Source organism: Talpa europaea (genome assembly GCF_964194135.1).
Source record: "Talpa europaea genome assembly, chromosome: 2".
Lineage (NCBI taxonomy): Eukaryota > Metazoa > Chordata > Mammalia > Eulipotyphla > Talpidae > Talpa > Talpa europaea.
The window spans coordinates 94,127,463-94,153,523 of record NC_140068.1 but is presented as its reverse complement, the minus strand read 5'-3'; the positions used below and the strand labels follow the sequence as shown (position 1 = coordinate 94,153,523).

The 26,061-nt window shown below is 45.0% G+C and overlaps 1 protein-coding gene across 1 annotated transcript; it reads left to right on the top strand.

The window, feature by feature from the left end:
• Window positions 1-955: 955 nt before the first annotated feature.
• Window positions 956-5,056, top strand: SRSF3 (serine and arginine rich splicing factor 3; the record flags this gene model as incomplete). The annotated part of the gene is made up of 5 exons (XM_084229111.1): window positions 956-1,161; window positions 2,254-2,388; window positions 4,546-4,584; window positions 4,789-4,875; window positions 5,029-5,056. The coding sequence occupies 5 exons, from the start codon at window positions 956-958 to the stop codon at window positions 5,054-5,056; spliced, it is 495 nt and encodes a 164-aa protein (XP_084085237.1).
• Window positions 5,057-26,061: the final 21,005 nt, after the last annotated feature.

Here is a 26,061-nt window from a genome sequence, read left to right as displayed (position 1 = left end):
CTGAGGAGAACACTACCGGTTTGCAAGCTTTTCCTTATTAACTCTGTGCTCCCCAATCCGCCTCTGCTAAGCATAAATCTACTCTCACTGGCTTTGCCTATTTTGGATATTTTCATGCACTTGGAATCGGACAATATGCACCTTGTGTCTGACTTATGTCAGTTAGCACGACTTGAAGGTGCAGACATCTTTGGAACTTTGGTTAGTGCTTCATTCCTGAGTAGTAGTCGGTTGTGGATAATTTTGCTTGACCAGTTAAGTTGGAGGACTTTTGTGTTGACAACTTTGGCTATTGATAATACTCTTGTATTAAGCACATACTTAAAATCCCACTTAGTTTTGCTACTTGAGAAATGAAGCTGGTTGCGACTTACTATTCTCCAGGCTCTGTTTTCCAAGGGGAAGTGGAAAACAGCCGAAGGTGTGGGAGCAGGCCCGGCCTCTCTTCTCCACTAAGTCACTACTGCAGCTTCTTCAGGAAGGGCCAGAGGCTCCCATCCAGGCATTTGTTTGGAGACCCAGAATTTAAATCATTCTCAGAAACTACCTTTTACAGTTACTTGTAGATCTTCAGCATTGTTGCATTTGGCCTTTTGAGTCTCCAGGTTTTGTTTCTGAGAGTTATCCTCCCGTAAATACTTTATTTTTGAGATGAACCGAAATAACAGGTGAAGTCTCCAACTTTGCTCGGATTGTAATACTCCAGGTATTTTGTTCCTCATTTAAATACACCCCCCACGCATGCACATGCGCGCGTGCGCACACACACACACACACACACACACACAATTTGTGATAGCTTCCTTGTGGTTACCAGTAATCATTGAGGGGAGAATTGGGGGTTTGGGGCTGAGTATTTTTTAGTTTGTTTTTTTCTTCTACTCAGGCTATCTCATGTTACTCAGAGATTATTTGGGTAAATGATTTAATAATTGGGTTATTTTTTGTTACAGAAATGCATCGTGATTCCTGTCCCTTGGACTGTAAGGTTTATGTAGGTAATCTTGGAAACAATGGTAACAAGACTGAATTGGAACGAGCTTTTGGCTATTATGGACCACTCCGAAGTGTGTGGGTTGCTAGAAATCCTCCCGGCTTTGCTTTTGTTGAATTTGAAGATCCCCGTGATGCAGCCGATGCTGTCCGAGAGCTAGATGGGAGGTAATTAAATTAATAACTTACAATGTAAATACGGTCTAGTTTTTAATAAATATTGTAAGATACCGTTTTTTAGAAAACTAAGTCTTACCGGCTGTCAAAACAGCACCAAACGATGTGTTAATGACCTTAAGAAAAGTGTCGTTTCACTCATTTGGACAGTAAAGAATTTATGTGGTTTATTTTTGGTGAGTTTTAAATAATATTGGGTGGCTTGCTGCATCTAAAATATGGCTGAAACACTTTGTATCTCCCACGTTGTCTTAACCTTTGCCTATAAGTGTTTCACTTAGAAAGTTGGGGGTCTGTGGTGATTTCCCTTTGTTTTGTGAACTTCCCTTGCCTGATAAATAATACCTGAATTTGAGTAGGTATTGCCTTCTCTGCATCTCTACCCCTTTTTTCATGGCATTTGAAGGCATTGGATTTCATGAAACCAAAGGAAATCTAATCCCTATTGAACAAGTTACAGGATTGGAGGGTTGTCTTGGAAAGCTCTTTTATAAAATGTCATTTATCCAAGCAGATTGCAGAAGCACGAATTAATTGTTCCTGGGTCCTGCCTCATAATCACTGTCCAAATTTGGTGGATTATCTAAATTTATTTCTTGTGGACCAGTGAAGAGATGGAGGATATAACTGTCTTTCTACTCTTCTCAGGTGTCAACTTATGTGAAGATTGAAGGGAGAGAGGATAAAGCAAAATGTTCTAAATGCTACTGTCTTGTTTCACTTGGAGAGGGCTGGAAGGAGGGGGGCGCCCCAACATACTGTGTAGCGAGATGAGTAAATACATGCTGGGTCCTCAAGTCCCACTGAGGGATATACAGCTAGATGAAATAGTTCCTGAGTACAAATCTGGGGTCATCACACTTATATTGAGCTAAAAGATCAGACTAATTGATAAAGTAATTAAAAACAAGCTGATTTTCTTGACTAGAAGAAAATTGGGGGCTAAAAATTGTTTTGGTATTGAAAGGATTTTACACTCCTGTGTTCTGCAGAGAAGCTGACTTTACAAGTGCTTGTTTTTTGCTTTCATACCTTTTTTGAAAGCCGTTTGATTGCTACAGAGGTAATGTCTTTTTCTCTTAGAACACTGTGTGGCTGCCGGGTAAGAGTGGAACTGTCAAATGGTGAAAAGAGAAGTAGAAATCGTGGCCCACCTCCTTCTTGGGGTCGACGCCCTCGAGATGATTATCGGAGAAGGAGTCCTCCACCTCGCCGCAGGTACTTGAGAGCTAGCGTGTTTAGAGGTATTGGTATAAATGGAGTAGCTAATGGGAGCAGGTATTTCTTTTAAAGTTTGTTTTGGTGGGTTTTTAAACTTACTGTGAAGAGGTTTTTAGGAAACATTTTGCTGGGTGTAGTTTGGGGTATGTGAGTTGTGCTGAGTGTTGGCTTTTGTCTTTAGGTCACTGTTCATGTTGGTAGTCAGTTACTTCTATCTTGGATCTATCTTCTAGTTCATCTTCTAGTTGCATCTTTCCAAGTCTTCCCTTATACTTCAATTTAGGCCTTTTTCCATTTCTTGACTCCATAATGACAAACATTACATTCAACTCTAGCTCTTCACAAAAATGTGTTTTCTACTATTAGCACGATTGTAATATTGACCAAACAGGCAGCTGTTTTAATGTTACAACTGGTAAAGTAGAAATCATTCTGAAACTGACTTAAGTCACTGACCATAAAGGGGGCTAAAAAAGTAATCCCAGTCATCTGTTCTTCAAACCCAAATAGGTGAGAATTCAGTTTTTTTATAATTGCAAATGGCATCATTCTTGGACCAGGCAGTATTGTCTGGATACTGACTCCACATCTCCTCAAACTCCAAAATAGTTTCTATAGGACTGAATTTACCTTACAGGTGAGTGAAGTCCTAGGAGATAGGAGTTCAAAATCTTGCCCCTTTTACTATTTTGAAAAACAAAAACACACTGTTGCCCATCATAATAGAGTATTTGTTAGCTAATAGATGGTTGTACTGATGGCTTGTTTTTTCATTTTTTTTTGTGCTTTTTGGTCCATCTATTAATAAAAATGAACCCCGTTACAGAGTCACCATCATGTCTCTTCTCACCACCCTCTGAGTCTGCATTAGCCAGTCAACTAGCCCTTTCAGCGTCATGTGACCAGCGCGCCCCATTCAGCTTGGCTGGTGTCGTTTCACATGACCCAGGCATGGCCAGTCGTCAGGTTGCACCGCCCTTTGGTTCCCGAGCATGCTGTTTTCTCTCAGCCTTCTCTCCAACCTTAACCAAATCGGCAGCAGCCACCTCGACCGCCCACACATTCCTGGCCAATCAGCTCAGCTGTTTATTTACCAAATGTCTTCACAACAACTACAGCAGCAGCCTTCGGCTAACAAAAAAGCAGGAAAAATCCACAACACCCCCTTCGCCAACCAACTAAATCCAACGCAACATCTGGCAAAACCTTTTCAGCAAATTCTTCCTGGCCGTCAGTCCGGCAGCCTCACCTCACCATTTCTAGCTTGTTGAAACCCAAAACTAGTAAGTTTTTCCTGCTTATACAGTTTACTGCTGGTTAAAATAAGGAGTAAGCGGCTTAAAGTAATTCTTTTTTCTGGATCAAAGGCTGGCTGTGCATAATTGAATGGTAACGTACATATATATTGCTTGAATAAAACTTTTAAGGGTGATAGGGAACTCATAATGTAACTAGACCTTCAAGTGGAACTTATTTGCATGTGTGAGATGCCAAACTAAAAATTTTAATAACTCTAACAGATTAGCTTTTCTTTCTAGCAAAAATTTTGTTGAATCCTATCACCTTTAAATGGTTTTACTAACAGTTTTCAAATTTTTTTAAATTTGGGGGTAAAGTGGGCCAAAGTTAAGGTAATTTTGATAAGCCTAAACACACTTAAATTGTGACGATCACAAATGGCAGTTCTAATGTAGCACTTAATGGCATCAATGTTTTACACCTAGCGCGTTTTCACAAAATTACACTATCCACCTAGTACCTTAAGTCTTGTCATGGACTTACAATAGGTTTGCATGGGTTCCAAATACTGGTTTATGGTACTGTTTTTGGAACTACTTGTGGGACTACATTTTGGTGTGGTGTTTGGGTAGTGAAGTTAGTTTGACATGAAGTTTTGCATTGGACAGATCTGCTGTGAAGCATTCTTTGTTAAAGTGAATCCATGGTTGGAATACCTGCTTTTCACTTGAGCTTTTGGTTCCTTAATCCTTCTGTGCCTTTTTTTCTTTACTTTTTTTTTTTTTTTTTTGGACGATGGGTGCCAGTTCTTCGGCACATTCACTGGGCCCAACAGTGAGATTGAAAAGTTGGGAGATGCCTCACGCCATAAATACTAACTGACAGTTAGCCTAATTTTCCTGTTTCTGCTTTTAGATCTCCAAGACGGAGAAGCTTCTCCCGCAGTCGGAGCAGGTAATAATACCTTTTCTTGCCATATTCTCAGAAAAGGTATTTTCTATTTTCAGAATGACTTGGTTAATTAATATAGCCAGGCTTTAGTAATGAGCCTTATGGTATATAGAGCCAGTGTTATGTTTCATTTTCAAAGCCTCTTAGAAATAACTTTGTTCCGTATAATCTTGACTTGCCCTAATTTCTTTTCCTCTCTGGTATTAGGTCCCTTTCTCGAGATAGGAGAAGAGAGAGATCACTGTCTCGGGAGAGAAATCACAAGCCATCCCGGTCCTTCTCTAGGTCTCGTAGGTAAGATTCTTAATGATTTGAGCCATTAAAAAGAACTTACAGGTGGGTCATGGCCATTTTGATAGAATTTTTTTATAGCTTTACTACTGAAATCTTTATGTCACTGAGTTTACAGATGTAACTTTATTCTTTGATTTTTTTTTTTTTTTTTAGCCGATCTAGGTCAAATGAAAGAAAATAGAAGACCAGTTTGCAAGAGGAGTGGTGTACAGGAAATAACTTCATTTGACAGGAGTATGTACAGAAAATTCAAGTTTTGTTTGAGACTTCATAAGCGTGGTGCATTTTTAAGATGTTTTAGCTGTTCACATTTGTTTGTTTCTTGGGACAGTGACACATAAAAGATATAATTCTCCATGGTTTGAAATGGATTATAAGAGGCATGTAATACCACAAATTGTTACTTTACAATGTTCCCTTAAGCAAAATTGAATTTGTTTTGAACTTTTAGTCTTGCATAGACTAAAAATAAACCTCTAAATTTTGCCTAGCCTATAAAGTGATTGATATTATGGAAACTGGCAAAAATCAAGACTTTTTCCATAACTAGGATACATAGTATGCAGCTGTAGTTGAATCAAGCAGTCTTTAAAAACTGCTGTGAACACAAGCCAGTAGGTAAAAATAAAAGCTGCACCATAAAGCTAGATTTAGAGGTCTTTCTGTTTGTTTTAACTCCAACTAGTCTTAAACACTGGGTAGAGAACTCCTCCCAGCCTAGTTGGTATAGAATATTAAGAAATTTTCAAGAAAACGAGTTTATTTTTACTTTCAGTGATAAGTTCCTTATGTGATTGCTGTGTGTCAATGCATAGCTCTTTATAACATTCTTTGGAAGTTTTGAGACCATTCAAGATCCTGATCTCCTGCCAGTTTAAGGGTACATTGTAGAGCTGAACTTTGAGTTACTGTGCAAGATTTTTTTTTCATGCTGTCATTTGTAATATGTTTTGTGAGAATCCTTGGGATTAAAGTTTTGGTTACAAATTGTTGTTTAACTTGAAAGCCTGTTTTTCCTTGCAAAACTAAAATCTGTGAGCTTGGTACCAAGTCCAGGTATAACATTCCTATTGGAAGCCATACTTATATTTTCTTGTAAAAGTGCTTTTGAATTAATAAAATATTAGCATAATTGTGTAATAGTTGAACCCACTATTACCATACTTCTTGTCCTTGGAAAACAGTTGGTTACACATATCTTATGAGAAACACAATGAGAAACTTGAATGGAAAGGAAAATTTTGGTGTCACCGAAGTGATTATTAGTACTTACATTTTTTTAAGAGAAACCAGTTAGAAGTCTGTGGTATACTCAGTGACCAACATTTTAAAGTTACAGACACCTGATACATTGTGATCCGAAGTTGCCCATAAAAAAGCTTTTATCATTAGCATGAGAACTTACCACAAAGCTTTAAAAATTGCTTCCATTTTATATAATTTGAGGTGTTGCATGGGAATTCTAAACTGATCCATCATGATGTAAAAAAGTCACTATATGGTTAAAATGTAACAGTACAGAACTGAATATGGAGGCATGTATAACTTTCCTCTTAGAAATCAGAGGAGTTGTAATTTCAAATTTTTGTGCATTTAGATTAAATTGGAATGCAACAGTCTTGTGGCTTAGTTTCCTTAAACGTGTTATTTAAAGATAGTTTCGGATTATGCTCTCCTGACTTTGTCTTTAACGCAAAAGATAAGTCATTGCATTGATTTCAGTATGTGAGGATATTTTGTAAAATGTAGGTCCTTGACAGTGGTCCTTAATCTTTCATGCAAATACCAATGAGAAAAGAAACATTGGTATCAGTGTATTCACTTAGAGCCTTGTTAACAGAAGGACATTACCTGTTGATTAACTGGGGGCTCTGGCCTTACACCTTTTGTCTTTGAGCATTTCTTTATCCTAAAAACTCTTCCTGTTAGGAAAAGTTAGCAAAGTAGTCATGGAAGTAATAGGCAGATCAATTACTAAACTGTTTTACAAATGGACATTTACTTGGGTATTTTCAACAGTAAATACTGCAGTCTTGAAGGGTTTCTGTTAAAAGGACAGAGGATAATGTGCAGAACTGGACCTCAGGTGTTCCAAGTTCACAATCAACTTTAATCAGAAGCCCTAGTTCAATATTAGTTTTGTGTGGAAAAAAAAAGTAGAAATTGTAAGCATAGGATTTTTACCTTAAAATTGAAAGTCACTGTAATCAAAATTTATAAAACACATTAGCCAGTCTTGTCAAGTAGCCTATGAGTTGAATGATACCGAAAAAAAGACAAAAATAATAGTTTTGTTGTCATGAATATGGTGTTCACTAGGAGTCACTATTTTATACCTGGTGAGAAAAATACAAGGATTAGTTTTTATGCCTTCAAGAATACCCTGATCTGTACTTCAAAGTTACTTTTTACCTCCATAAGCAGGTTAAGATAGATTAGAGGAATTATAATTTTGCCACTTTGATGAACTTTTTAATAATTGTTTAGGATCATGTGATTTGTGGACAGTCTTTACATCTCCCCTTTAATTCAGTTCACTCATCTGGAAGGGAAGTCTGATTTTATTGTATAAGTCCTGATTCACATTAGCACAGTGCTACTTTACACTAATGGAAATTGAGAGATTTTTCAAAAACTATAGGGCCTTTTTTTTGCAGACTTAACTCAGTTTTCCAGGGTGGTCTAGAGCTATGTTATTTGTAAGAGTTCTAGGTGATAAAAAATCCCTGGTTATGTAAGGCACTTGTTTTAGTAATTTGTGTCTTAATGTGCTTTTATTTTCACACTCTTAAACGTGACTTAGTTGTCAGAACAGGTTGGTAATGTCTACCGGTTGTATATTTTTGTATTAGACTGCTGCCTTCTCGTTTTTCTTCTTTTTTTTTTGAGAACATGACAGATTTTTATAATTAAAGTAGCTGAAGAAAAACTGGGTTGGAGTATATTTTTATCAAGAGCGGGTAGTGTTGAATTAGAGTTTGCATGTCCACACGTTCTCTTCCTATTTTATTAGATTCATTGGATACTTAAGAATACTATTGTAGCACACATGAGGGTCTGAGATCCCTTGATAAACCTAGTATAACTGCTTGATTTTGTTGATGCAGACTTCCCTGTCATACCTTCCATTACTTTCATAATGCATTTAGTAACCCAATTCTTTTTAATTAATCTGGAACGTGTGAAACAGCCAGAATGTTCTCCAGACTTAAACATAATGCATAAAACATTTTTCTCTAGTTTTTTAGTTCTTTGACATATACAATGCATATATGATGGTTTTATCTGAGTCTTAGGGCAATTTAGTGCCCTAAGTTACAAGTACATGTATGTACTCAGTCTTGAGGATCTGAAAATACCGATACTTTTTCATTGCTAGACATTTGGAGAGGTCCTGAGATGGAGAATATTTTCAAAGCAAAATCAAGCCTTTCAGAAAAGTACTATGTAGGTGACTTTCCCCTTTAATGTTTTAGTCACTTATGAATGGACACTTGTTTCAATATATATTTTTTTAGATTTCATTTGGTATAAGTGAGCATTTTTTAGTGACTATTTGCTGACAAGTCCCAAAATTAGAAATCCATCAAGGGGGAGAATTGCTAAAGTTGCTTAATGCTTTTATAATGCTGCCTTTAAAAGAGGATCTGTTGCTGTTTGTATTGGTCATTTAAAAATGAGTTATTAAAATTGTCTATTTTGAGAAGTTAAAGTTTCTTTTAAGAATAACTCCAGGGACTCCCTTTTAAACTTCAGCAGGTGGAAACTTACTTAATCCATTCCAGCTGACTCTGCCATCAGGATTTCTTTATAAGAAAATTTAGTTTAGATGAAACCACCCTTGTTAAAGTTTTCAACAAGAGTCCTTGCAAATAAACAGATTGGAATGTTCGTTGTCATTGTGTCTGTGTCACACATTCCCCACATAGTCCATAATAGTGGGGCTGGGGTACAGCAGTAAGTGGGGTACAACATCAGCTCAATATCTGGAATGTAACTGGCTGAGAGCTTTTTAAAAATTAGCCCCTTGACTAGCAGAGTAAAACAGGTGAATTTTGAGTCACAGTAAGGTAACAGGCACTGAAAAGCTGAGTTCACGGACAAGGAAAGGCCAGTAAAAACCTGAGATGATGTAAGAAATGAGCCTCTTAATCATGAGGTTAGGAGACAAGCAAATGAATGTAACTGCACTAGGATTTGGAGGAGAAACTAGAGTTCTCAAGCAATTTTAAGTATTTTTTTTTTTTAACTTTGGCCATACTTCAAATAAGCCAGGTGTAGGATAACTTGTCTGCCTTTTAGCACTGACAGGAAGTGGGGGAAGTGTTAGACCACACTAATGAAATGACTGCCTCTTGTACCCAGCTGTCTTGGGTGTACTGGAGACAAGTTCGCTGAATTGGCAGTGCTGGTTGACTGCAGTTGGCAATAATAGAGCAGTCCCTTGGATGTAAAATGTGCTTTCAGGAGGTTGAGAGAAGTTGCCCACTTTTTAAGTAGTATGGAGTAGATGAACATACTTGGTGAGAACTAAGAATGCGGAGACTCAGGGTGCTTGGAAGCTTCAATGGACACCATTGGAAGAGGTCAGGGAGGGCAGTGGGCGTTTTTGCCCCCCTCTTGCTCTCCATACCCACTTGCCAAACATTGTGCCAGGACCTTTTGTTTTTTAAAAAAATTGAGGTAATAGTTTACATCCTAGGTTCCAAGGTAACATTCTCACCACATCCACCACCACAGGCCTACTCATCTACCACCAACCAGTTGGCCCCTTACAATCCTTTCCCCTCTATTAATCACCATTCTGTTGTCAGTCTGAAGAAGTTTTTATTTTTCCACAGTCTCTTTCTCCTGACATTACACTTCGCATAATCCCTTTGTGGTCCGTCTATGTTCTCAGTGATGGTGAGATTTAATCGTTTTATACTGCATAGCGTTGTATTGTGTGTACGCCATCCTTTCTGTTAATTCATACTTGGGTTGCTATATCTTGGCTGTCGTGAATAGTGCTGTGATGAATATAGGGAAATACCCAGAAATGAAATTCTGGATCATACGGTAGTTTTGTTTGTTTTTTTTTTTTTAGCATTCTGAAGAACTGCCATAGAAAAATTTTCCATGACCATAAAACAGACTTTCATGTCTGCTGGCCATCCAAATCTTTAGTGAAATGTCTAGGCCCTTTCCTCCCCAGGGCTTTCTGTTAAAGTGATACTTGGCCACTTAGGAGGAGGTGAGTATCAAGTACCACTGTCAGGATAGAAAAAAGTTCCATCAGAACTCAGACCAACCTGGAATCAAATGCTTTAGCATGTTTTTACTTTGTCAACCCAATCAAGATGCCATTTTATTTGATTCAGTGATTGTCAGGACTTATAGAATTTTAATTGCAAATGTCAAATGCTCATAGTAAAAAATGAAATTGTGTATATTTGGAAAAAAACTACCACTCCACTTTCTGGAGATAAAGTGCATGATGAACAAGTGATACAGTTAGAAATTCATGATTACATATATCCTTCAGTTTTTCCTCAAAGCATCTGAAACATGCATGGACTCTGGTGTATATACTGTACTCTTAAGATACATGCCATTATCTGGGCACATAGCCATAACTAAGCAGTCAAATTTCTTTTTTAAAATATGTATACAAGAATTGGGTACAGACCAGAGCTGTGGTTGGGGGTGGGGGGTGAGAGAATTCACCAGAGACAGTGGGGAACAGAATAGGCAGATTGACCAAAATACATGCTGAGGGAAGCAGCGGGCGAGACAGGAGAGGTCTACCGCACCCTGTGGGTTCCTCTCTGGCTTGCTAGGGATAGAACTCGTGCTGCAGAGGCTATGGATTGCTTCATCGTACGGTGCTTAACCCCTTACACCACCAGCGAGACCTTAAAGATTTATTTATGCATACAAGAGCTGGGTTACATGATTGCTGCTCCATAGGGGTTAGCTCCCTGGCGGGGAATCATGCTGTAGTGGCTGCGAATAGCTTCATAGTGCTGAAACTTAACTAACCCCTTGTGCCGCCAGGGAGGCTTTTTGTCCTTGTTAATTATTAATTAACCTTCCTGTAGGCAAACTTCCCAACTATGACTAGTTGCTATGGTACTCTAGATTCCTGGTTTTGACAACACCCCAGTTTTAGTCTGAGGGCAACATTAGGTATTGAATTTTTTAAAGTTCTACTGCCTTAATGTTGGTTTACAACTTTGTGTAAACATCCCCAGTACAGCTTTACACATCGACGTCTGTACATACCACATTAGGATGGGTGGGCATAGGCCTACCACCAAAGGTCTGGTTTCCATCTACCACCGTGTAATCAACCCCACCCCCTCACCTTACATTCCCCCCTGGTAACCACCATTTTGTTGTCAGAATCTAGGGATTTGTTTTTGTTCATTGTCTTCCACTTATGAGTGAAGTCATACAGTGTTTTTTTTCTCTGATTTTTGTTGTTCGCAATCTAACATTTCACTTAGCATAATCCTGTCAAGGTCACCCATCCATATCGTAAATGGCTGAATTTTATTTTTTAAAACAATCGAGCAGTATCCCATTGTGTATATGTACGTATCTTTTTTATCTTTATTGTTGAATTTTACATGATTGGTAAAATGGGATTTTGTGTTTAGCATTTTCAGTTTTATAGAGAAATGGCAATTTTTTTTAAAGATTTATTTATTCATGCATACAAGAACTGGGTATAGGCCAGAGGGGTGGAGGGTGAGAGGATTCACCAGAGACAGAGTGGGGAACAGAACCGGCGGATTAACTGAAATACACTGCTGAGGGGAGCAGCAGGCGAGTCAGGAGAGGTCTGCTGAACCATGTGGGTAGTTCCCTGGCTGGGGATTGAACTCATGCTGCAGTGGCAACCTTCTTCATAGGTTGTGTCTTAACCCCTTGCGCCACCAGGGAGGCCCAGAAATGGCAATTTTTTTCCTTTTTTAAATGTTATTTTATGGGGCCTCTCTGGTGGCGCAAGCGGTTGTCACAGCACTATGAAGCTATCAGCAGCCACTGCAGCATGAGTTGGATTCCCAGCCAGGGAGCTACCCACATGGCACAGCAGACCTCTCCTATCTTGCTCGCTGCTCCCCTCAGCGGTGTATTTCAGTAGATCGTCTGTTCTGCTCCCCACTGTCTTCTGGTGAATCCTCTTACCCCCCCCCCTGCACCTCTGGTCTACACCACATGCATAAAAAATAAAAATAAATCTTTAAAAATTAATAAATAAATGGTATCTTATGGCTAGCACCCTTGGAGAATTACATGGCCAGACAAGGCTGTTGGAAAGGTTCATGAGGGCATCTGGTCTGTCTTTAATACCAGGTGCTTGTTCCAGCGAGCAGTGTCATGTGGAAGCCAATGCCTTTTGGACCATCTACATGTTCTTGGGTTTAATTTTTCTCATTTATAAAATGGGGGTAATAGGAAATGGCAACCTCCTTTATCCTGTGGAGGGGTAGGCAAGTAGAGAAGACAGGACTAAAAAAAAGTGTAAAGGCCCCCTGGTGGCCTAGGGGTTTAGCTGTGTCCCCGGCCTGGGAGCTAACCCACATATGGCCCAGCGGACCTCTCCTGTCTTGCCTGCTGCTCCCCTTAGCAACGTATTTCAGTAAATCCACCTATTCTCCCCACTCTGGTGAATACTCTCACCCCCCGCACTTCTGGCCTACATCCCAGTTCTGCTATGCATAAATAAATAAATCTTCGGAGGGAGAAAAAAGGTGAAGTCATGTAGAAACCAGAATAAAATCTAGAACCAGGAAGTAATGATAGACCAGAGTAAAATATGAGAGGGGAAGGTAAACTTAATTGATGTAGTGATAACACAGCAAGGCAAATAACAGCCTGCTGAATTGAAGAAAGAAGGAGGTATAACATTTTTGCAAATGAGCTGGGCTTTTAAACTTCAATAATTCCCTTATTTTATAACATGGGGCCAGGGGAGAGGAGTAAATGATGTAGTGTCTATTCCGAGGAGTTGTTTTAAAAGTTTAAGTGAATTAATCCAAGAAATGTGCTCAAATAACAGTTCCTGGCCCTTAAATAACTGTTAGTTGTAAATGATATCGATCCTCTGTTATTAAGAAGGATTAAGAAAAATTGAATAGTCAGAATGGATATGGTAACCAAGTCTTTCCAGACAATCTTTATTCCATTTAATCATTCTCTCTATAATGACTTCATGCGAGCACTTTACATATTTTTTACCTGTTGTGGGCTCTCACCTGTGGGCATGGGCAATTTTCTGTGTGCTGGAATTCTGGTGTCTCCAACCCTTTCCCCTAAACCCAGTCATGCTCCCTTGACTAGCATTACCTTAGAAATCCCACGTTAATTTCCCAAATTATCCGGTAGGAGGCAGTACTGCCCCACGGAGAATACTGGGCTAACTTGAGCTGAGGTCACACATCTGTCTGTTTAGTGAAATTGAGTCTGCTTTGACTCCAGTCTTTTCCACTGAGGCAATACTGATAAAGACAATAGTGATAGCAATTAGCCTTTTTGAACCCCTGTGCCAGCTCTTTGCTAAGTGTTTTTCATATACATACCCCCAGCTCCTATAAATTTGACCATTTGAGGGAGCTTCCATTATCTCCTTTGCGGAGGAAAGAACGAAGGCTTAGGTCTAAGACCCATGTTAAGTGTTTTGCGTGGCAGAGGTTGTGCTTGAGCTAAGTGTTGAAGAATGAAATTTGGATGGAACACAGGCTAAAGAATAAAAACCACATACATAAAAGCAAAGGCAGGAAATGTCAAGATTTTATGTAGATTGGCAAGTTTAAAGGTTTAGAGTTAGAAAGTCAAAGCTAGGGGAGACATCAGGGAATGGTGATCGTCACACTGCAGAAATAGCCAAACCTTTTTTGGAATGAGAATACATAGAAGATACATAAAACAATTTAAACTACATTGCTATAAAATATAAGTTCTAGTAGATAATACTGGCTTATAAAGACAGGAAAAATATTTTGATATAATGCCATTCTTAGATTGACCCCAGAGCCCAATTTATTTGCATACTTTGGTAGTACAGACAAGCAAATGCAAATGGTAGCTTTATTTAAACACTTCACTTTGTAATCCCAAAAGGTACAGAATAAGGAAGGTCTACCCCAGAACAACCTAGAAGCCCAGATTCAATCCAGCATGTTAATATGCATATGGTTGAATAGGGTTTTTGTTTAAAACGTTAAAAAAATCATTAGATGTATGTATTTTGAACATAATCAGATGTCTGAGCAGCGCAGTGTGAGAATTTTTTATGCCGCCCACACCTTTATGCTGCAGATGAAGCGCCTGAGGCGCAGGGACAGGAGTGAGTCCCTCAGAATCATGGGAGCCCAGCTGGGGCCTTTTCCAGGGGTTGGCCTCCTGACTCCTGGCTCAGTGCTCCCCCCTCCGGCCAGTCACAGCATCTGGTGTGGTAGTGTACCACAGCCTGGCTGGTCAACCCCTCACCTGAGAGGCCCTGGCTTCTTGCCCATCTCCCTGGCTGATAAAGCCTCAGACGGAGGGCAAACAGTACACGGCTCCGGGAGTCAGGGTAGGTCTGATTCACCCAGCGGCTTGTGCCCGTGCCAGCCCCAAAGGCAGTCCCCTGAGCCCCTGCTCTTATCACCATCCTCACTGTGGCCAGATTGGGGCTCTTGAGTAACAGGCAGAGACACCTGTGAGCGTGAGAATGGTGCTGGCTCTGAAGGTTTCTCCAGGCCACAAGTGGAACTTGGCTGCCCATTCCTCTGGGCGGCTTAGAGCATTGCCCCATCAGCCTTGGTTTCAGTATCAGGGTGGGGCAGCATTGTGGGGTGGGGCAATGTTACTAGGGCCCAGACATGTTGGCGGCAGGTGGTGGTGCTGGGCACGGGTGGCTCTGGGGCACAAGAGAACAGGTGGGCTACCTAGCCCCAGGATTTCAAGAATACCAGGTATGAGTATTTGCCTTTTTAGCAAATCGATCTGTTTACAAATGGCAGGATGTTGAGAAGTTTAACTTGCGCTTTCTTTTCTCAGAAAAAACATATTACATCATTACATGTTATCACGGTATAATTAGCTAACTAGCATTTTTGTTTATGTGTTTATGTCCTGTTACTACTGAAGAGAATACAACATGCAAGCCCTGTTTTATTTATTTTTAAAGATTTATTCATTTATTTATACAATCACTGGGTACAGTCAGAAGTGCAGGAGGGTGAGAGAATTCACCAGAGCCAGAGTGGGAAGCAGAACAGGCAGATGGAACAAAGACACTGCTGAGGGGAGCAGTGGGCGTGGCAGGAGAGGTCTGCCGCGCCATGTGGACGTTCGCTGGCTGCCGGAGATAGAACCAGCGCTGTAGGGCCTGCGGGCAGCTTTACAGCCCAGTGCTCAACCGCTGCGCCGCCAGTGAAGGCCTGCAAGCCCTGTTTTAAATAGCAACACAGGGGGCCTCCCTGTTGGCGCAGGGGGTTGAGGACAGCACTGCAAGGCTGTCCTCAGCTTCTGCAGCGCGTGTTCAATCCCCAGCTGGCCAGGGAGCTACCCACTCTCCTGCTGCTCCTCTTAGCAGTGTATTTCGTCAGTCTGCCTGTTCTGTTCCCCACTCTGTCTCTGGTGGGTCCTCTCACACCCCTGTGCCTCTGGCCTGTACCCCTGTTCTTGTATGCATAAATAAATGAATCTTAAAAAAAATAAATAGCATCACAGGTTATAAAAGGAAGTTCCTTCTGAAACCTTTGGCTGGGCACAAGACTGTTACTTAATAGTTAACCTGGGCCTCCCCGGTGGCGCAGCGGTTGAGCGCTGGCTTGCGAAGCTGCCCGCGGCCTCTGCAGCGCCTGTTTGATCCCTGGCTGCTCCCTGGCCACCGGAGGAGGGTCCCACATGGCGCGCAGACCTCTCCTGCCACCTGCTGCTCCCCTCAGCAGTGTGATTCGGTCCTTCTGCCTACTCTGCTCCCCGCTCTTGCTCTGGGGAATTCTCTCACCCTCCCGTGCTTCTGACTGTACCCAGTGCTTATATATATTAAAAAAAAAAAAAAAAAAAAAAGCTTTAAAAAAAAAAAGTAAGTTAACCTGACTTTTATCCAGAGCAGTTCCCCCAGAAGCAGTTCCTTGGAGTATCGCTCTGATGGGAAGGCTTTTGTCAGAGGCTCTGCGGTCAGGTTGCAGGTGGGAGTTCCTCTTTCCCTAGAATTGGAGGGCTAACCTTAATAGTTCCACCGTGCACTTATATATCCCCTCCTGGCACATCACTGTGGCTTCTCGTAATAGTGAAGTCTTCAAATTCTCCAGGAGCTCGGTCTCCGCAGCTGACAAGTGGGAGCCACATTGCTTCCCTTCCAAGTTGGGCCAGAATAATCTGAGGGAGGGGGCTCCCGGCGGCCCAAGGGGTTGGGTGTCAGCACTATGAAACAATCCGCAGCCACTGCAGCGCGAGTTTGATCCCCGGCCAAGGAGATGCCCACATGGCGCAGCAGACCTCGATGTCCACTGCTCCCCTCAGCTCATCCTCCAACACATCTGCTCTACACCCTAGCTCTTGTATGCATAAATAAATAAATCTTAAAAAAAAATAATAATTGGAGAGAACACGGGTAGAGCCATCAGCAGCTATGCCTGGCACTGAGGAGGCCCTGAAAGGGGCCAAGTTCTGTGTTTTCCTTCCCGTCAGCTCTACCAATTACTACTGTTTTTCACAAGTAGGTTTTCGGGTTTTTTTTCCCTATCCTATTTTCTTTGTTCTGTGTGCTTAGAGTGGGAAGTTTCTTCATTGGTGTCCAGGGGTGTTAGATGACATCATGAATTCACTTTGCAAATGAGGAAACTAAATTCGAGAAAGAGAAGTGCCTCCCCCAAGGTCATGCAGACAGGAGGAAGGTTAAGCCGCATTTGAAACCCACAGCTTCTAGTTTACGTCCAGCACTGGCCTGTCAGGCCAGGAGCACCCTCAGAGGCTCCCTGCACAGATGCACCCGTGGGTGGATGTTGCCACCTGTTCTGAACTCCTGTGTGTGCTGGGCGCCTGTCCCCTTAATGCCGTACTTCCTTCATGACAACTTGGGGTACTTGTCATTTCCTTCAAAAAGTTAAACTCTTTCATGGCCTTAACAGTTCTAGAGTCCTGGGAGTGGGCAGTTAGTGAGTAAACAACCCAGTTCAGTGGGTCTTAGGCCCCTCAGAATTGCTTTCCAAAGGGTGCTGGGTTTGCCCTGTCCCAAGCCCTGCCAGCTCATAAGTGCTATCCTGATGGGCTTTTTCCTCACTTTATTTTTTAAAAAGATTTATTTATGCATACAAGAGCTGGGGTGTAGGGCAGAGGTTGGAGGTGGGGGTGAAAGGATTCACCAGAGAGAGAGTGGGGAGCAGAACAGGTGGATCTACTGAAATGCACTGCTGAGGGGAGCAGCAGGTGAGTCAGGAGAGGTCTGCTGTGCCATATATGTAGCACCCTGGCTGGGGATCGACCTTGTGCTGCAGAGGCTGCTGATAGCTTCATGGGTTGCATCTTAACCCCTTGCGCCACCAGGGAGGCCCTTTTTTCCTCACTTTAAATGTTGCCCTTTATGCTGTGTTTGTTTTCTTCTCATCTTTCCTGTTTTCTGTTGGCCATTTTGGGTTTCCCAGCAAAAGCTTTCATTGTTTTCTAAAAGAAACATGCGCTGTTTTGGTGGTTAAAATAACAAGCATGCAGTTTTGTTGGTTAAAGTTATACATTGAGGGTGGAGTTCAAGTGGATTGTGGAAAATGTACTGTTAGTATAGCTCTAAAGAATGCCAAAATGATAAATGTGTAGGCCCATGAACCCTAATTGTGTGATGATTGTACGTCATCGTGCATGATGTCATCCCTACAAGGCCTTGTCCTGTGCTAGTTCAGGTGGGGCCCATCTCCCATGCCAGCGTGGAGTCAGAGCCAGGGATGCTGCGGGTCTGGTGAAGGAGGGAGAGGATCTTCACTTACTCAGTTTGCCCATTTCTTGGAGGTTGGGACAGACAGGTTAGAGGTGGCCCACGCCCTCCACACTGCACCCTGGAGCTCCGGCCCACAGTGTCTGGTGGCCTCACCACAACTTCAGGCAGCGGGGGGCCCTCGAGAGGTAACAGTTTGGCCACACCAGGACCAGACGGCCTGTATGATCCTTTCCAGCACTGTCATTCAAGGATTACAATTTCAGAAGTAGGAGTAAGACTGTCTCTTCGTCTGGATGGCAGGTCCAGAGGACCTCTTCCTGGAGGGAAAAGGGAAAATGTTAACTGTCTACTGTGGGTGACAACTCAAGTTATCATCAGAGCTCTGCTGCAGGGGTCAGGCAAGCATTAGTAATAGGTCAAGACTGGCATAATCTTCACACAACATGTGACCACTCCCACTGCACAGATGTGGAAACTGAAGTTAGAGAAAGAAAATAAGTTCCCAGAGTGAGGAAATCCCATAGTCAGGAATGGACCCTGGGCCACATTCCTCAGGCTGCCCTTTCCACACATCCCAGCTGTGCATGCTGGCTATTAACAGCCCTGGCTGTGGGGTTCACATTGGCTCAGGGGCCTGGCAGTGAACATGGATGCCCACAAAACCCCCATAGGAGGTAGGTTCTTAGGGCCAGTGGGTGTCAGGGTCACAGTGTGGGGGAAAGATGCCATCAGGTCCCTGGGTTCCCTCTTGACATTGAAATCAACATCAAGAAGGATTTGCACAATCTCTCAGGGATCACGCTGGGGCTGAAGTCCTGTGACTGTCTCTTGTGGGAAGAGCACAGCAATCAGAGCCTGAAGACCTGAAGTTGGCTCCCAGCAATACGATCATGCAAGCCTGGGCAAGTAACTTTGCTCCTTGAGTCTTCATCTTGTCATCTGTAAAATGGAACTAATTATACTACTTCATAGGGCTATTATAAGGCTTAAATGAAAAGAAAAAAAAAGCCCAATCATCTTGACTGAGCACTGGGTAGGTGCTAGTCACTGGTCACCTATATTAACTCAATCTTCACAGCAAACTTCAGAGAGTAGGTGCTGTTGGACGATCTCCATTTTAGGAAATAGAGGACAGAAAAGTTGAGTCAGTGACTTGCCCAGTGTCCCCCCCCCACACACACACACCAGCAGCAGCAGCAGCAGCAGCAGCAAGTGGGGAAGCTGAGATTGGCACCTACAGTCCAACTGCAGAGTGGGTGTTCAGTAAGAATCCTTTTGGTGGGGAGCTCCCTGGTGGCGCAGGGGTTAACAGTGCTATCAAACTATCCCCAGGCACTGCAATCCCCAGCCAGCCAGGGAGATGATCCACATGACCCAGCAGACCTCTCCTGTCTCACCCGCTGCTTCCCCTCAGCAGTGTATTTCAGTAGATCTGCCTGTTCTGCTCCCCACTTTCTCTGGTGAATCCTCTCACTCACCTCCCTCCCCCAGCACCTCTGGCTTATACCCTAGTTCTTGTATGCATAAATAAATCTTAAAAAAAAAAAAAGAATCTATCAGGGGATAAATGAATTCCAGGGTTGGTGAATCCTCAGCAACAGCTTTCTGAGTGCCACAGGCTACCAGGGTGGGTGGGCCCTTAGAAAGGCCTTAGTTTAACCTATAGAATGGGTGAGGACTCCAGGGGTCAGGGGCTGAAGGACTTGCTGGAGGTCTTGGTAACTCTGGCAGAACTGAGCCCGCCAGGCCCAGCCTCACAATCCTCTGAGGTTGTGGTCTAGGAATTGGAACTCTGAAAAAGGGCCTCCCCTTCCATCATTTTTCAGGCAGGCCTACCATTCCCACTCTCCCGCATGTTGTGTCTATTAACCCTGTCCCCAAACACGTTAAATAACTCTGTGTTGCAAAAATGGTAATGAAAGAATAAGGTGTTATGCAATGTTGTGTGGCAATGCATGCCTACACAACCCTGCACTTTAGAACACATACAAATAAAAGGATCTGCTAGAGTGACTGCCTCCAGGGCAGGGAAATAAATGGGAGTGACCCAGTGGTAGAGGGAAGCACATAAAACAAGAGGGGACTAGCCAGAACCAAGGGTGACAGTGCGCCATCCCTTAGGGAGCAGGGTGAATTCATACCACCACACCAGACGGCCAAAAATAAAACAAGAGACTGGATCAAAGCACTCTGCCCGAAACGCGATGGCTCTGGGTCAAGGAGGAAAGGGTGGCGGGGGAGGGGGTATCCTGAGCTGTCACATCAAGGGCCTTGGAAGTGTGCCTAGTTAGGGGAATGGGGTGAAGGGAAGAGTCAGTCACACCCACCTTCGTGCGTTCAAGCTCCAGGCCAGAGGCCACAGGCAGACCTTCCAAGGCTGTAGAGAAATGAAGAGCAGCCTCAGTTAGGGTCAGAGCTCACACAGTCACCTGAGGTTGCACCTTCCTTACCAAGATTTAGCCAGATCCACTTTTAGGGTGATTATGAGGATGTCGAGAAGACACACATGCAGACCAATAATCCCATGACTGTTTGATGATGACTCTGGGCTTGGTGGCCATCAGGGTCCTGTCCTGGTCCAAGTGTTGTAGCCATCCACCTCCCAGCAGTGTACCTGTGAGGTGCAGGGGGAGGGGGAGGGTACCTTCAGCTTGCCCATCTGTAGATGAAGGAGGGGATTGGGGCAGATTTCCCCAAACACTTGGCCTCCCTGCAAGTGCTTAACCTCTGGGCACAGAACCAGTAGTTCTGAGCTTAGGCCACAAGGTGGTAGCATGGGGGAAGAAAGCAGCTCTCATCTCCAGACAGAGGCGGTGCAGCTTTGCCTGTGGGCACCAGAAGGTATGGGCCATGGTGCTTCCCAAGCTGGTCATTTATTAAGGATGACATAAGGCAGAAGCCTGTAAATCCTAGTGGCTGGGGAAGGACAGCAAGAAGAGGCAGGCATGATTTTCTAGAAAGAAAATCTCTAAGCCTGCCAGTACTCAGTTGGCACAGAGATGGGTGACTGTGTGTGCGTAAGTGTGGCTTAGTGTAAATGCATGTGTCAGGGTGACCAACTGTGTGACTGTGGGGTGTGACTGACTGCACACATAGGTGTGAAAGTGTGACTCTGAGTGTGGGTGTGGGGAAAGAGGAAAGCAGCAGGCTCAGGTGTCGCCAGGGAGGCTAGGAGGAAATTATAAACCTGGGCGATGTCCTCTATCAGAGAGCCCTTCTGGTTTGATAGGGACAGAGTGCAAAGTTCGCACAGATAGCAGAGGCTGTGAGGCATGGTATTGCAGAGGAGGAGGTCTTGTTCTAGTGGGAAAGGAAGGGCCCACACTAAATTCCACCCAGCTGCACACAGCCTGCACCCTGGGCCCCACAGCGTCAGGTTCCAACCAGCGGCCATTTTCTAGCGGTGCCGGCAGGAGAGTAAATCTCCCTGAGAAACTCCCTCAGTTTCTCCACCTGTCAGTGGCAGAAATAATTGGGCCTATCTTCCTGGTCATGTGTGAGGATTAAAAGAAAGCTGTGAATGTAATGCACTTAGAAGAAGGCTCGTTTGTAATGCGCGCTTTCGTGTTAGCTGTGGAGAAAGTGGAGTTACGAGAATGAGGAGGCCTGAGTACAATCCCAGGCAGAGCTACCTCTGGGTAGGCCAGTCTGCTGCCCTCCGCGCTGCACCTCACAGAGAGGGCCTTCAGGGAGTGGGGAACACGCTATCCTTGGGGTGGCGGGCAAGCCCATCTGGGGGCTGTGAGACCATCGGGTTGAAGTACTGACTCATGTGCTTTCTTGCTCAAGTTCTGCCCTTGTTTTCTCTTTTTAGTAAGGGCTGGGTGGAGAGCATTTGGTGTCATGGGGAATTACTTTGAAACTACCGCCTCACATTGGGAGTTGGCTTGAGTCAACTGGTCACCATGGAATTTCTTTTTTTAGCACATAAACAGCCCACTTTTAGGCAGCTGTTGCCCTGTCCTGGGCGGAAAGCAGCCTGTTGGTTTGGAACAGCCTGGCTTGTGTTTCTTGGGCAAACAGATGCTATGTCTTTCAACTCACCAGTTAGGAAACCCAGAAAACTGTGGTTTGGGCATCATATGTCTAGTTATTCAGGTGGCTTCACCCGGGATGCCCTCTCTGAATATAGAAGCCACAAGATATAGGACATATATAGTTGCTGGGGTGCTCCATTCTTGGGGGCCACCCCAGGAGGTGGTAAGCTCTAAGTGCCAAGTCAGTGAGGAAACACAGTATTAGAGCCAAAGCATTAAAAAAAAAAAAACCCCAGCCACAAACCACTGAGGCTTTCTGAGCGCTTGCTTTGTGCCGGTTCTGGTCCCAGGGAGGGCCTCCGGGTGAGGGGGGCTGGAGCTGGAAATTCCAAGCAGAAGGAGGAATCAGGCCAGATGGGGTAAGGCCCTTTCAGAGGAGGGGAATGGCAGGAACAAAATAATGTTAGAGGAGAGAGTTTGATCGGGACAGCATTTACAATGATAAATCAACACACTTCATTATACATCTACTGTGTGTGCTTGACAATGTTGGGGTCACAGGGGTGAACTTGGTGAACAGAACAAATATCTCTCCCCTGCAGACATTCTAGAGAACAACAACAGTACAAGTTACCTAACACTTATGGAGAGCTTACCACATGTGCCGCACTGTTCTAAGTACTTTATATTTATTTACTCATCAGATTGTTCAAAGTACCCACATAAAGTTGGTATGGTTATTAGCTCTGGGTCATGCAGGAGGAAGCGGAGGCACTGAGTGGTGGTGGCAACATTCACACCAGAGCCTCTGCCCTGACTGTCACACTGCCCTACCAGCCTCCAGAAGAAAGGCTGAGAAGTCAGTCACCCAGGGAATTGCTCTGAAGGCCATGTCAGTCACTCTGAGGAGTGGGGAGCCAGTGCTTGCAGAAGATTAATGTGGGGGCATGTCTGGAGTTGAGGGGTGGAGGAGGGAGGGGGCTGGGGGCAGGCTGAGTGGGGAAGCAGTGGCCTCACAGTGGAGAGAAGAGGAGTGAAAACAAAGTAAGAATCAGCAGATAGGGCCTGGAACATTCCTCAGGCCATACCTTATCTGGAATTAATGAACGTGGCAGAAATTGTTCCCTCCCTATCGAAGAGGACTGATTGCCAGTTTGTATGTGGATTATTCTTTTTTATTGTCACCAATCGCAATGCATGAGAGGTGAGAGGGTCTCTCTGGGGGTGGGGGGTCAGACCCTGACCGCACAGCGAGGCTCCCAAGGTCACGAGATGATGATGATTTGCACAAAGTGCAGCCTCAGTCTTTCTTTCCAAATTCTATCAGCCAGTCCCCAAACTTGGTGTTCAGGTGAGCTGCAGCCCCTCACCCAGCCTTGCCCCTTGCCCTGTGCTTCCCTCCACCCCTACCTCGCAGGACCTTCCCATTTTTTCATCGGAAATCCCGGCGCCAGCCTGTGGGCCCATATGTAGGGCTGGAGCCAGGCCCTCGTGCCAGTGGTACCCCTGCTCCTGTCTCCCTGCTGCCAACCACTGCCGTGCCTGCTCCAGACTCCCAGGGGCACAGCCAGCGTCCTGTTTCAACCTCTTCCAGTTTTCATGCACGTTTCCTGAACGGATGCAGGACCTCACTCTGCCTTAGGTAAGAGCAGCCAACTTCAGTTTCTGGCTGCCATCGCTGGGCTGCTGCCAGGGAGGCCTCTCAGAGCGCCTCCCCCACACCTGCACTCGGCTGGCCCTCGAGGCCCTGCTCTGGAATCCCAGCAGGGCCTGGAATCTTGGGTACCACTTGCCCCCACCTGGAGTGTGATGGGGGCATGCATCCATGCTAGCCCCCTCACCATCGACCCCTGAGTGCGGCCCTCTCCCTCCCACCCTGGCTCTGCTCTGACCCTCAAAACTGATCCATCTTCAGGCATGTATCCCTCTGGGGCCAGGCGGGGGCCAGGGGTCAGGTCTTCTAGGAGCTGGCAACCATCTTAAGAGCAAATTTCCAGATGGCTCTTTAAGAACTTCCTCAGCCTGGCAGAGCCCCTTGAGGGCTGGGGATTCCTGCCCGGGAATTTTTCCAACATTCTGCCAGCTGGTTCTTCTCTTTCCGTGGTTTTATTATTATTACTTTTTTTTCTGTCCCAACTAACCCCTCCTTTCGCTTTCAGTTGGAGGCTTAAGCCCAGTGTCGGGATGGGTGGAGACCTGGCATTGGCGAGGTAGGCGCCCTGGCCAGGCCAGCTGTGCCAAGGGAGGAGACGATATGAAGGAGGAAACAGGAGCGGTGTAGAGGAAGTGAGACCAGCGGCAGGCGGCCTCTTCGTGCCCTTCAACCCCGGTGTGAGGCTGGTCTCCTCTGCGCCCCTCCCCCCCCACGGCCCCTGTCAGAGGAGCACATCTGTTGCTCGGGAGGGTGACACATTAACCCAGTAACACCGATTCACTTGTCAGATGTGCTAGCTGTTGCATAACAGAGTAGAAAATGAGATGGGCTGTGAAGCACGGAACACAGTTGTGAAGCGCGGAGGGAGGCAGGGTTGGGGGCCCAGGCATGATTTGGGGAGGTGCAACCCTGGGCAGCCAGAGAACAGCAAGGAGGCGCCAGGCACCTGGGCAAAAGGGAAGAACCCCGATCTCAAAGGATTTTTTTTTGCCTGCCTAACTGGGTTGCATGGGTAGGGTAGGGTGAGAAGGGTCTCTTGGGGAGATGGTCTCCCTGGTGCCGTGGTGGCCCACACAGCCTGCCTGTGCCTCGGAGTCTCTGAGGTGGGTCCCTGGGACAACTTCCTGTTGGAACAGACCCTGTTTCTGGCTTCGGAGGAGAATCCAACTCAGCGGCATGTCACAGAAAAGCAGAACAGGTGGCGTCCAGCAGAGCAAGGTCTATTTTTCCCCTCATGCAGAATTGTGCAGGCAGATAGTCCCTAGCGGTTTAGAAGCCAGACCTCGAGGATAGTCACTAGGGACCCTCATGGCCTGACCATCCCTCGGGGTATTTTCCCAAGCAGGCAACTGGCCATGCCCAAGTGGGCTCCTGCCCCACACTGTGCCTCCTGGGCTCACCTCCCACGTCCAGATCTCTGATCTGTCCCTGCAGAAACCCCATCCAAGGTACTCACTTTAGTGAGCACGTTAGTGTGAGGTGTCATCTCATTTCTTCCTCAACCTTGCACAGTGGGGTGCTGTTACTAAGTCCCATTTTAGGGATGAAGGTGTAGCTTTTTTTTTTTTTTTTAAAGATTTATTTATTTATTTATGCAAGCACTGGGTACAGTCAGAAGCACGGGAGGGTGAGAGAATTCACCAGAGCCAGAGCAGGGAGCAGAGCAGGCAGACTGATGAAGTACACTGCTGAGGGGAGCATCGGGTAGCAGGAGAGGTCTGCACGCCATGTGGGACCCTTGCCAGCTGCTGGGGATGGAACCGACACTGCAGAGGCTGTGGGCAGCTTCACAACCCAGCGCTCAACTGCTGCGCCACCGGGGAGGCCCTGAAGGTGTACCTTTCTCAAGGTCACCTGCCACTGGAGCCAAGACTCCAACCATTTTGTGCTATTTCCTTAGGAGGGTGGAGTGCAGCAGTAGGGCAGAAGGGCAAAAGAGAGTCCGGGAGGCCTCAGTAACTTTTTCAGGCTTTTAATGATCTTTCTGCATCATTTGTAGTGAGGCAGCCAGTGTAGAGCAGACAGCGGGGCTAGGGGCCAGGAGGCTGGCAGGTCTCCTGGCCCCCCGCAAATCTCTACTCTTTCTGGGCTTTCTTGCATTCTCTTGTGGTCTCTTCACTGCTCTCTACTGCACTCCAGGCACCGTCCTCTGCCTCCTGGCTCAGGCATGCCCACTCACACACGCCCACGCCACACTCCAGATGTCCACCATCAGGCACGCATACCCCAATCCCACATTCCCAAGCGCCTCCTGCATTTGTCACAGGTGAAAGCCACAGACCAACGGCGCAAAAGCCTGAACAATCTTCGTTTACCCTACAGGGGGATTTCTAGAACCTTGAACCCCAACCCCAGGGTCCGGGTACATTGACTTTTTTTTTTTAAAGATTATTTATTTATACAAGCACTGGGTACAGTCAGAAGCGCGGGAGGCTCTGGGTACACCAGCGCCAGAGCGGGGAACAGAACAGGCAGACCGACAAAGTACACTGCTGAGGAGAGCAGCGGGCGGCAGGAGAGATCTGCGCCATGTGGGACCCTCGCCGGTGGCTGGGGATCAAACCGGCGCTGCAGAGGCTGCAGGCAGCTTCGCAGCCCAGCACTCAACCGCTGCGCCACCGGGGAGGCCATGACTTTTGATCTGT